This window comes from Lycorma delicatula, chromosome 5 (assembly GCF_047948215.1).
Source record: "Lycorma delicatula isolate Av1 chromosome 5, ASM4794821v1, whole genome shotgun sequence".
Lineage (NCBI taxonomy): Eukaryota > Metazoa > Arthropoda > Insecta > Hemiptera > Fulgoridae > Lycorma > Lycorma delicatula.
In genome coordinates this window covers 179,538,743-179,552,214 of record NC_134459.1, presented here as the reverse complement: position 1 = coordinate 179,552,214, position 13,472 = coordinate 179,538,743, and the positions used below count along the sequence as shown (strand labels likewise).

Below are 13,472 nucleotides of genomic sequence, written 5' to 3'. Positions count from 1 at the left end.
CCTGCCAGCAAAATATTCAAAACCTTACATCAGTCAGTTAAGTGATAATAATCGCTTAAGTGTTTAGTGTATTTTGATTTTTGAAGGCCCAGTTTTGTTATAATTATGTAGAAAAACAACATTCAATCAATAGTGAATATTAAAATAAAGTGAAACCCACAATAAGGAGGAAACATCCTGTACTTTCAAAAAACGAAAGGGTACTTCTGTGGATAACAGCTGCCCCTATACTGCTCAAGACATGGGGAATTATTCAAAAGTTTGGCTTTGAATAATCCATAATGATCACATAAATGATCACATAAATGATTATGTGATGATAATCCTATTTCACACTATCAGATTTTTTTTGTTTGGTCCTGTCAAAGAGTTTTTAATTGGCTTCAAGTTTGGCAACAGTGAGTCGATCAAGATATCGAGATAAACAATTCTTCCTTACTGGAATAAAAAAGCTCACAGAAAGATGATATAAAGGCCTAAATGTAGCTGGATATCATGTTGAAAAGTAGCATTAGTTTCATAGTCATTGAATAAATAATAACTTTTCTACAGTAATTTGTCCCTAATTATTGCATGACCCTCATAGTTGGGTGCCACTCAATATTGTTGCTGATGGAGGCATTCTAATTACAACGGCCGTTCGGAAAGTAACCTCTGTTTGGTTATAAATAAAACACAGTTGTAGGTAAATATATTTTATTATATACATCTTAAAACTACATCTTTTCAACATAGTTACTGTTTAAATTTAGGCACTTATATTGTATCTTGTCGCTAACTTAGAAATTATGGCTGCAAAAAAATCTCCTGCCGGTTCGTTACTTATGGAAGTTACAGTAGCCTAACTTTTCTGTCGCTACCTCGAACAAAACAGTCCTGGAAATTTGTGAGAATTCATTGGAAAGCTCCAAGATGGTAAAATGTCGATTTTCATGCACTTTAGCTGGTCAATCTTTTGAACCGGTTCATGATTGACCGCAGATAGACATGGACCACTCCTTCCTTCGTCATGCACGTTTCTTCATCCACTTTTGAATGAACAAACTCAATCGCATACAACTCCTTCGCTCGTAATCTTTGGTCCATACACAGCACAAAGTTCCTGATGAATATCTGCTGCTGAATATTGTTTTGCCATGAGAAATCTTATAACAGTGTGTACTTCACACTTTGCGGGGTTTTCTATTGCAGCGCACATTTTAACAAGCCACAGAAAATCAATGAGCAAACGCACGATCTTGCTACTGCCATGGCTGGATACAGACTGGCCTCCCGTGCACGTCTATACAAAGTGCTACCCCCAATACTTCCCACATAATGAGCAGATAGAAGTTACTTCTCGAACTGCCCTCATATAATTTTGCTTTATGTTAATCTTGCTTAGGATTAGATATTTATTTTATAAACAGATATAATAATTTAAATCTCGGAATTTAAAATAATGAAATGAAAGATCATACATTGTAAAAAAAGCTTTGTACAAATTTTCACGGATTGAGTCATTAACATTGTGATTTCAGTCAACTCATTTGAAAGAGTTTAAATTCAAAGGTTAATTATCCATATTCACTTAGTTACTTCATGAAAGGGTTAAGAGTTGGGGTTACTTTATTGCCCTTTCATTTATACTTTTCTGTGCAATATCATTACATTACTCAATCTTCATTAATAAGACTCTACAACTTATTTTTTACTATATTAATTAAGTAAAATGAAAAGAGAAACCATAAATTCATCAAGCTGTTGGATTTGGTACTAATGTAATCTTAACATGCTCTTTTGTTTTTTTGTTAACATCATAATACGTTTTGATGCGCACAATAAATATACAAAAATTGGTGAATTGTCATAAAATTTTATCTTTAATTCAGCATAAATAACTGTTTATATTAAATTTTAAGTATAGATAATTACAGAAGAGTAAAAAGTATTTATAAAGCTTAAAAATAATTTTTGTGTTTAAACTTCTGAAAAGAAGTTCTGAAATATAATTGGACCCATAGTGAACATATATGTGAGTGATTCAAAAAGGACTTCACAAGCATATAAAATTTATTTAGATAACTTACAGATTCGGTTGAGGTCTTATTTCATACCAAAATACATAGTTTTGACTCGCATAGTTCATTAGTACCGAATTTGGCCACCATTGCTGTCACCAGTGTTGTTAGAAATGGATGCATTTACTGGTGTGGAACGTGCTTGCTGTGTGTTTTGATTTCACGATTTGCAGTCAGCAACTGCAATTAAATATAATTTTCATATACGGTAGGGACCCTCCTAGTTGGCATACAATTTAATCTTGGGACCAAACCTTCATTGAAACAGGTTTTTCTGTTAAATATACAAAATCACCAGGATGCCCATGCATCCCTGAAGCTTCTGTAGAAAAACACAGAGAAAGCTTTGCATGGAGTCCTTAGAAATCAGCTCGACATGCATCACATGAGACTGGAATTCCACATTGTTTGGCATGCATTACGTAAACGGTTGCGCTTGAAACCATATAGACTAACCGTGGTTCAACGCATTACAGATGACAAAGTTGCTCAGCAGCAGTTTTGCGTGGAAATGATGGATAAAATTGCAGACAATACATTTTTAGATAATGTAATTTTTTGTGATGAGTCAACATTTCATAGTTGAACACCCATAACTGCCAAACACAGTGATAGCAAAAATCCTCATGGAACTTTGCAGCAAATTAATGATAACCCTAAAGTTAATGTTTTTGTGCCCTAAGGACTGTATGGCCTGTTCTTCCAGTAGCTAACTGTAAATGACTTCATTTATCTGGACCCACTTCAACATTTTTAATTCCTCAGTTAGATGATGACCAAGATGGATGCCATTACTATAAGCATGATGAGGCACCACCTTACTACCACCAAGAAGTCTGAGATTTTCTTGATACTCAATTCCCAGGACGGTGGATTGATCGTGAAGGTCCAATCACATGACCACCTCACTCCTCAGATTTAACCCCATTAGATTTTTTCTTGTAGGGTTTCATTAAATATCGGGTTTATGTACACCTTTTCCTGCTTGTTGCTTATCTTGTTGAGCTAAGAATTCAAATTAATGATGCAGGTGTAGAGGTATCGTCTGATTTGCTGGCTGCGGTTTGAAATGAAATTGGGATGCTTGTTGCATTACAAATGGAAGCTTGCATCGAACCAAAATGAATATTGGATGATAAACTTGCTGAGTTTTTTTATGAAATGAGACCTCAACTGAATCTGTAAGTCATCTCAATAAATGTTTATTTGCTTTTAAAGTTGTGTACTTTTTGACCGATATATTGTTCTGGGTGCTTTTTACAACTCTGTTTCATTGCCAGAAATAAGGGAGATTTCATTTCCATTGTCCAGTCTAATTTGGTGTTACAGACAAACCTCTCAAAATCAAATCTCAGGAGACCAACACTTTTTCATAGTTGGAAGGTTTTGATTTATAGACATCAAATAAACTCCAAAAAAACGTGACAGTTTTACTGTGATTTGTATATTATTTACCAAATTATATAATTTTTATTCTGTAATACAAATTTTACAAAGATAAAAAATTTTAAATAACAACTTCATAGAGCACTATTGACATACATAAAATACTAAGTGTTGTGAAAAACATGTAAGGTAAAATACACAGTAGATCTGAAAAGTTCCCGAACTAAATTTCTGTAGTCTATACAAGTAGCACCATTTCTTGGACAACCAAGGAACTATGTAGTACGATGTCTGACGAGTGTGTGTACAAAATTTCATTACATTTTGTCACTCCATTCTCAAGTTATGTTCAGCCACATACATTGTGTTCATGTGACTTTGTGCTAGCCCACGACATGGAACAGAGAAGTATCATCAAATTTTGTGTTCAACTTCTTTCGTTGTAACTTATTCAGCAAGCATTCGGTGATGAAGTTGCATCTTGTACTACAAAATACACATGGTGGAAGTGGTTTAAAGACGGTAGAGTTGTTGGATGACGACGAACGAAACGGGAGGCCATCAACAGCTGTTCACAGCAAAAACATTGCAAAAGTGCACGCGCTTGTGCTCAAAGAACCTCATCTTACCCTTGGGCCATAGCAGAAAAGCTAAACATCGGTAAACATGTGGTACGCACAATTCTAACAAAAAATGAATCGCCGAAAGGTGTACTCTTGTTTCGTTCCACACTTCTTGACCAAAGAACAAAAACAAGTGTGTCTTTCTTGCATTGAAACTGCTGATAGCAACCTGAATTTTTTGCAAACAATTGTAACTGGGGATGAAAGCTGGTTGGTGCTTCATGTATGATCTGCAAATGAAGCGTCAACCCGCTGCTTTGTTGAGTCCTGGAGCACAAATCGACAAAAGTCTGGCAGCAAAAATCAAGAGTGAAAATGATGTTGATTGCACACTTCTACACAAATGGCCTGATTCATCATGAATTTGTTCCATCTGGTTAAACCGTGAATTCTAAATTCTATATGGAAGTAATGAAATGCCTGATGCGTCGCATTCGTCGAATCTGGCCTGAGTACCAGGATCTGGGCGGTTGGAGTCTCTTGCATGACAATGCCCCAGCACACATGGCAACAGTTTTAACACATTATTATACCGCAAATCAAATTACTGTTTTATCCCACCCACCCTATTCACCTGACTTGATTCCAGCAGACTATTTTCTGTTCCCAAAACTCAAGTTGAAGATGGAAGGCTGCTTTTTTGACAAAATTCCAGCTATCCAAAGGGCTTGCACCAAGCAGTTGAAGGTGATCCCACAAAGTGATTTCTCCAGAGCGTTTGACAGGCTCTGCTGGCGCTGCAATGAGTGTGTACTTAGAGAAGACGAGTTCTATGTAGAGGGCTGATGTGAGTAAATTTGTTTATCTTTAAATCTGTATTTTTATTCACTTTAGTTCAGGAACTTTTCAGACATACTGTGTAGTATATATAGTATGTACTGTAATTAATAATTATTTCTGTAAGTATTATACTTGTAATTGATGATCTACAATTAAAAAAATATCCATTACTGGAAACCATTTATTAACTGTTGATTTATCCCATTTCCATTTAAATCAATATTAAAAGCTGTTATTTTGTTGTGTTACCTTTCTTTTAGGGGGTTGCATAATAATTCTCTCACATATATACTCATAAAAATGAATGAGATGAAAAACTGGAAGTCTGATTAACAAAATGAATTTTTCACTTCATAGATGGAATTTCAGTAAAGGTACCATTAAAACTCATTAACTACACCAAAATCACCATTCAATTAAATTAACATCTTTATGAACAAGAGTACAGGTTCCTCTGCCCCTGCCACATTAAAAAAATCTTTCTTCTACTGATAAATTTAGCTTAAGTTTATTTGAAGACAATACATAAATACTTTTTGTGCATCCACCATTGAGACTTAATTTCAAAGTGATAAAATTAAAAATTTTAAAAAGAATTTTTAATAAAAAAAATTGTAAAACTTACTGCAGTGCGCCCTGGTGGCTTATAACCATAAAATTAATCTAGGAACCTGCTCTGAGGTGATAACTATGTAATGCAAAAAACCGCATCAAAATCAGTCCTATAGTTTTTGAGGAAAATGGTATGAGACATACACTCACACAACCTCTTACCCCAAATGCATATACCATCTCTGTTCCATCACAGGTAAAAATAAAAAAGAGAATAGCATTTCTCATTTGTTAGATAAATTAAATCTGCTTGTTTGATTAACTTTACCATTATAGATTCTCTGAAGTCTTAATTAGAATATATTTAAATTAAATCTGTTCATTTATTGTAATATTATTATATGCTCTTTAAATAGCATAATTTAAAGTACTTTACAATTTTCAATCTGATTTTTATTTTATTAATGTTTTCTATTTCATTAGGTGATTTTCTATATCTCCAAATTTATTGTTTATTTTTTATTACTGTTTTTGAATGCTACTTTAAGTATATATATTTTTTTAATTTATTTTATTTGTAATTAACTTACCTCATTGTAAGTTAATATGATATATTGTTTAAGTTTTCTACAATTTTACAAACTGTTAAGCGGTATGTAGTATACTTATGTATAATTTACTTCAATAGATTTATAAATAAAGTTAGATATTTGTTCATTATTTTAATTGTAAATTATACATCATATTGTCAAGTCGCATTATAATTCATTTTGTCAAAATGCAGTCATTGCATTTATGGATCTCAAACTTGAAAAAGAGTAAAAACTTTTTTCAAGTGCACGAAAGAATTGTTTGACTATTGTTGTAAAAACTTTTCTAGTAAAATACTAAAAATGTGATTATCTAAAAAAAAAAAGAGTTAGCATTTCACTATAACTTTGTTTCACATGTATGATTTTTTTTATTTCTTGTTCTAGATACTATTTGAAGGGTACTAAGAAAGGAAAAGTGGATGTGTTCATTGATGGTTTACCTGGATTGCCTGACAATTTAAAGAGGGATTCTAAAGGAGGTTTCTACATTCCTTTAGTGACAGCTATTGATAAGGATAAACCTTATTTGCCGTTTGTGTTTGCTCCCTACCCTCTCATTAGAAAATTTTTCATTCGTATAATTTCTTTAATAGAATTATCTATTAAATATTTAAATGAGATTTATCCGTTCCTGTATTTTAAGCAAGCATTACATTTTGTAAGTAAATTATTTTTTTTATTTTGTAATCTATTTAATGGCAATACAATAAAATGTGTTTATAACTGATCAACCTTTTAAAATACTAACATGTATTTCAGAAAAGCTTTGACTTTGCATTTGAAACTAAAACTAAAATTCAGAAGGGATAAGTTGAGATGGGTAAATGTGCTTTTGTATTTAGAAATTTAATGTCAATCGATAGGAAATTATAAAATTTGTTAGATATTTATAACAAATTTTTTATAAAAATCTGATAAATAGCTTTCGTTGGCTACTACTGCAAAACAAGCATGGTTTTTTTTATATTAATCATTGGATCATTCTTTCCTTGATCATTTAACTGCAAACTTATTGACAATTCTGATATTTCTTGACCAAAGTATTTAATGTTTCCACTTCTGAACCTGAACAGTTTTCTTTCCAGACAATATCCATACCTCTTAAATTCTTATCAGCTCATTACATTTTAATAGACCTTCTGATAATCTAACTGATGTTAGATAGAGGACAACATTTTTCTTAGTGTAAAAATAAAGTCAAGAACACAACTCAAATACAGTTTACGTTATACTTTATAACTGTGCTAAAATATTTTTGTTATTTTTCATAACTTAGGTGTTTCCATATCTTTTATTTATTCAACTTTTTTATAGAGAGAATTTACTGTGACTGAGAAATAAATGCCTGCAGCTGTATTTGATGAAACACAGTGTATTAATATATTAATAATAATAAAAATAATAATTTTTAGGCCTATTTTGAGGCCTATTTTGTTTTCAATGTTTTGAAGTTCTAATATCTGTGATTTAGCTTTGTCGATGTTGTTTGCTAACAGTACCAAATAGTTGTCGAAACCTATCAATTTATTTGTAAATTTTATGAATAAATGTTAAAATGTTGCAAGTTTAATTCTAAAAACCAATATAATAGATCTGTACGACCTGTCGCATTCTAACAGGAAATATTAAAGGTACTACCGATGATAATGTTTTGTCAGAAAACTAATCTGAATGAATTAATTGAACAAGAAAAACGGGAAATAATAAATTTTGATGTTAATGAAGATATTGATGATGTAATTGAAAAATTTGTTGAGAAATTATGAGAACTTACCGATAAGAATTCATACAAAATTGCCGCTATCTTCGATAAATCAAGGCCAATCAAAGCCTGAATTACGAAAGGATTAATAGAATGCATAAGAAAACTTGATAAAATGCATACAATATTATTAAAACAACCGTTTGATATTGAACTAAAAAATAAATATTCCAATTATAGGAACATTGAATAATTTAATTAGACAAACAAAAATAAAATACTATGATAGTAAATTTCAATAGAATAAAAATAATAGTAAAACGACGAACTATATTAAAGAAATTTTAATGCCAGCAGCATTTGGGAAAACCATTGGATTTATCCCGGTTTAAAGTTAGTACATTGTACTTCGCTGTGAGAAAACATTGTTCCAAGACTTTCCTGAGATTAGAATAGCAGTTATCAGCAAAAGATATTTCAAACATTATCGGTCTTAATTGTAAATAGGTCATTTACATAAATTATATATAGCAAGAACAATCAAAACCAGGGAATTATAGACCTTTTTTCTTTCTTTCCTTATTAACCACCCCGGGAATAACCGATATCTCTTCTCAGCATTACCTTCTAGCTACTCCTGTATTGACGTGGCAGCAGATTGCCCCACCCTAGCTTAGTTCCATCAGGAACAAGGAAGTATAGACCTTTTTTTTTTCTTTTTCCTGTTTAGCCTCCGGTAACTACCATTTAGATAATTCTTCAGAGGATGAATGAGGATGATATGTATGAGTGTAAATGAAGTGTAGTCTTGTACATTCTCAGTTCGACCATACCTGAGATGTGTGGTTAATTGAAACCCAACCACCAAAGAACACCGGTATCCATGATCTAGTATTCAAATCCATGTAAAAATAACTGGCTTTACTAGGACTTGAACGCTGTAACTCTCGACTTCCAAATCAGCTGATTTGGGAAGATGCGTTAACCACTAGACCAATCCGGTGGGTAGGGAAGTATAGACCTATTCATCTTTTAAGTAACTTCAAAATTATGGTAAAAATAATAAAGATCAGGTTATTGTGCTCTTTGAAAAGTTTAGCTAACAGATTTTTTTATAGAAATTTATATTCCAATAATAAGACAAATGTACCTAAAGAATTTAAGTATATTTATCTAAATAGAAAAGAATTTTTCACTAAAAATCTGTCATCATTTACAATGTGAAGTGTGTTTCAATGTTGCAAGGGTTTTCATAACCGTGTAGGAGACAATTTCACTATGCATATCTGGTAAACCTGATACCTAACGGTATTGAATTTATATTTTTTAGGTAATTTCACACTTAGGAAAGTAGTGAAGCGAGTAATGGATAAATTTTATTTCAAAATTAAACTTAAAAAATCTTTTACAAGTAACAGGCGTCCAAAAGTTCCTAGGGGAATTCAAAAGCCAATAACCTTAAGAATTTTAATTTAAAGAAAAACAGTTTGTATAGAAAGTTATTATAATTTACTTAGTTTTTTAAAATTAGTTCCATAAGACAACATTCCACAAATGCCTATAATTTTCAGCATTGCACATTCTTACTCGTTCTAAGGTGTTTTCCATTACAGATGTAAAATATCTTCTTGTAACGACCTGATTTTAGCTCGAATGTTCTCCGTTAGCTGTTCATGGGTTCTGAGTTAATTGATGGAAACACTCTCCTTGCGGTAACTCCCACAGGAAAAAGTTGGAGCTACCGTATCACAACTGTAGTGTATATGGAATTTCCGAATCTGCTGAAATGATTCGTTCACTGAATATCACTACTAAGAGCTCCATTGTTGGTTTGATCATGTGAGATGTGGCTCCAACCTGCTGTAACCACATCTCTGGTGTATTTTGTAACACAGGACATAAAATATTTTAGAGCATGACTCGTCACCATTTACCGGTTAAGGTTTACAGGATTCCATCTTCGTCTTTGGAAGAATAAGGTCCAATGATGCCTTGAGTAGTGATTCCCCACCAAACTGTACATTTTGTGGGAAGAAGTTTTCTTTCATGGACGACTGTTGAATTTTCCATTCCCCAAAATCTGCAGTTCTGTTTATTTATGAATCCATTCAGATAGAAAAGTGAACCTCATTACTTGCGATTAATCACCTGAGAAAATTGTTTTCTTGTCTACAAAGTTGTTTAAAAAGATAGCATACTGAAGCTGTTATTTGTAATCTACAGGTTTCAAGTGACGGAAAGCTAAATTTTACAGGCAAATATATATATATGTATATATTTACATACGTATAAATGCCTCAGAATACGGTGAAGACTTGACTTGAAGAACCTCAGCTGAGCACAGCGCTCTGATTGATGTTCCTGTATCTTACACGCTGGCCAGTATGCGTATAATATTCTGCTCTGTAATAGGCAGAATGTTCTGCCTGTTCAAATCAAGTCTACTACAGACCCCTGTTGTGACCGTTGTGTAATAAGATTGCGTATTGTCAACTCAAGGGTGCTTTTCTTACTCTGAAATTTCTGCATTATGTACCCGAGTCGCAGTAATGGATCATTGTTTTCATAATAAACTTCCATAATAGTGACTTTGTTCAACGTTGAATTTGCCGTATCAAAACATCGAAGTTTCTAGTTTGCAAGTCTGAAAAGAACAGCAGTGAAAACTTATTGTGTCAATGCTTATTAATTTTTAAAATCACCTAAGAACTTTCGGGACGCCTGTATAAATTTAATTAAATACGTTAAATGTACTGTTTCTGTTTTATTAATAATACAAATATTCTTTTTACATTTTAAAAATTATTGTCATGTGTTACATATTCTATAGTACTCCCGTGGTCTTATTTTTGTTTTCTCTTTTACAGATTGGTCATTTTGAATCTACTAAAGCCTTGTTAAGTCAACATCGTGTAACAATAATTAGGACAAATTCTAACGGTGATATAATCGAAAGTCTTCATGCCACTGACGGTAGAATCTCTTCTATTTGTGATATTGAATATTTCAATGGAGCTTATTATTTGGCTTCTCCATTTAACCCATACCTTGGAAGAGTGACTACTACATAAATAAAATTATGCTTAGTTGTGTTTGTAAATTTGCGTCTAAGAATTTTTCTAAAATTATTTTTTATTTGGCTCTGCAATTTTTAAAAATTTCCTTTTTTGAATAGTTTCCAGAATGGTGTACGGTGATTTTTGTATAATTAATATTAGTTAAAATAAAAATAATCAGGTATCAATAATAAGAGTAATAACATTCACCGGTCGATCCATCCATCCAAGATGCTCAAAAGATTAGTTTGTGTGTATTCTTGGTACTTGATGCTGTTATCTAGATGTGAATAAGAATATAAATAATTAATTGTAGAGAACGGTTCATTGTTAGAATTATCCCGGATAAAAATTTGACTTCACACTTGTGAATCAGTCAGTGTGGGGAAGATCAACAATGGAATCTCTGATTGATTATAATTGGTGGTTCTTTAGATTCAGTTCTTTTTTTTAATCTGATCTTTGATCAGTTTTATTTTACGGTGACATTTAAAACTCTATTAACTTTAAGCTTAGTAATAAATTGAAAATTTCATTACTTTATGACTGGTGTTATTTAAAGAACTAAGCATACCCTACTTTTTTACAAATTTTCTTGAAATTTGAAACCTTTGTTACAGATCCCCATATTGTAAATATTATCTTACAATTATTGGTTAATGAGCTTATATGATACGTCAATAAAATGTGTATGTACAGTTAAATTATAAGCAGAAATGTGCCTCTGATGTATTAAGCGTACTTCATTAATTATTAACAATGCTATTGTTAATTATATTAAATATATTTTTTCTTTCTGCACAGGCTATCTACCCGATTAAAGATCGGTAGTTTTATCTTTTTGCCAATGTCTGATTATAATGTTATATTTTGATTAGCTATAAAATGTTTTCTTTTGTAGGATGATGGTACTATACTGTAATTATTGATGTTAAATAATTTGATCGACAAATATAAAATCTTGTAACAACAAAGAGCACCTTCAAATTCTCAGAATTCATCTTTCAGTTTAAAACAATATTTAAAGCAATTATTTATTATATTTTAGTGTAAAAATATCATATATAATAATAATTATTATTCCTATTGATTTTCCAAATAAACTTTTGTTGTGATCATCTTTCTCTCATTCCTTTTTGGACTGGTGGGGGTGTTGGCTTTCTTATTTTATCAATTTGAATCGCAGGTACTTTGGTATATTTATTTGATGGTTGTTTGAATGTTTATTTTTATATATTTATTTGTTAATTGTTTATGAATTTATATTTTTTTAGTTTTTATATTTTATTGTATTATTTAACAGCGACAATAAAGCAATTTGTTATTTGTTGTAATGTTTTGTATTTTTTTTTTTTAATCCGGCAAACCTGTCTACTTGTGCCTGACGTGCAGCTTCTAAACTGTTACAGAAATCTATTCACTATTTCAAAAGAGCAGGGTGACTACTATATCTTTCTATCTCTATCTTACTGTAAACGTCAAAGCTGAAAAGCACTAAGAACGATTAGACAAAAAATATCACTTGATGTGATCGTATTGGAAGCGATACGGTCACGTCAAGTGATATCATTATCGATTCCATGTCAAGTGTTAGTGGTTTTACATGCCTTACCTCCTTTAGATTTTGATTATATTAAAAAATAGTTCTTTGAAGTATGAATTTTCAGAAATAAAACAAAGCGGGTTTACCGAATAATTAAATAAAAGCGAGATGAAAATGTTTGCTGAGATTTCAAAATGTAATTTTTGATAGTACGTTGAAGATAGGAAATTATTTTTACTTAAGTTTCAGGATAGATCGTGCATAAGAAATAACTCTACATTATTTGATAATGTAATTACTTTAATTAGTGTAATTTACTCTAAGCGACGTATAAATAAATGATTTATTACGTAATAAAACTTGTAAAACATTTTCTGTAATGCATTTTGTTGGCTTATTATGCATCGAGATTATTTGTTGGCTTATTATGCATCGAGATTATTCGTGTATTTGATAAACGTTTGTTTAGCTCGTTTAAAATTCAACGCATCCGTATCGTTGATAGGATCAGATGCATTACACAATCTACGTTGACTTAATTTAATTAATCATAATTTCCATCGGCTATCAACGAGAAACCTACATCTGGAGGGCCGCGCTTTCCTTTTCCTCGATAACCTTTACGACCTAATCTTAATCGTGACATTTCTATAAATAAAAAAATAATAATTAAAAACGAATAATTTATTCAAATTCAACATCTTTAAATTCTTTAATTACGGATATGATTTCACTCGAAACGCTCTTGTTTCCAGCGTCATATTCACCCACAAGGGTATACGATCTATCTACCGATTCGTTTGGAACATCCCAATATAAATAGACTGGATTCACAAATTTTTGATTGTTGTGAACCGTAGTGCTGGTATTCCACACTCAGCAATGGAAGCCCCATTTTTGCTGCATTCCATTAGTGTTCACTTTAGTAATACCACTAGTGTTCACTTTTTCTACTATTAAAAAATCAATCGCTACATATTGTTGTAGATATGTTCACATACCAAGTGTACTCGACTCATTAAAAATGGTGACTGACAGAAGATGCGGGTCAATAAGTTTTGGAGTGTTAGCGCTAGGGGAATGAAACTACAAGATGGCAGCACCTGCTGCTTTCTGCAACATTATCTTCTCCCATTATATTCCAGTTTGCGTCACACTTCACTTGCCCCTTGTAAAA

General features: G+C 31.9%; 1 protein-coding gene across 2 annotated transcripts in view; it reads left to right on the top strand.

Moving 5' to 3' along the window:
• Positions 1-12,086, top strand: part of LOC142325643 (adipocyte plasma membrane-associated protein Hemomucin-like) — a 71,794-nt gene extending 59,708 nt beyond the window's left edge. For both annotated transcript variants that reach the window (XM_075367659.1, XM_075367660.1), the window contains exons 7-8: positions 6,379-6,652; positions 10,564-12,086. In XM_075367659.1, the coding sequence (XP_075223774.1) occupies positions 6,379-6,652; positions 10,564-10,767 (478 nt within the window). In that variant the 3' untranslated portion in view covers positions 10,768-12,086. The remainder of the gene's footprint in view (positions 1-6,378; positions 6,653-10,563) is intronic.
• Positions 12,087-13,472: the final 1,386 nt, after the last annotated feature.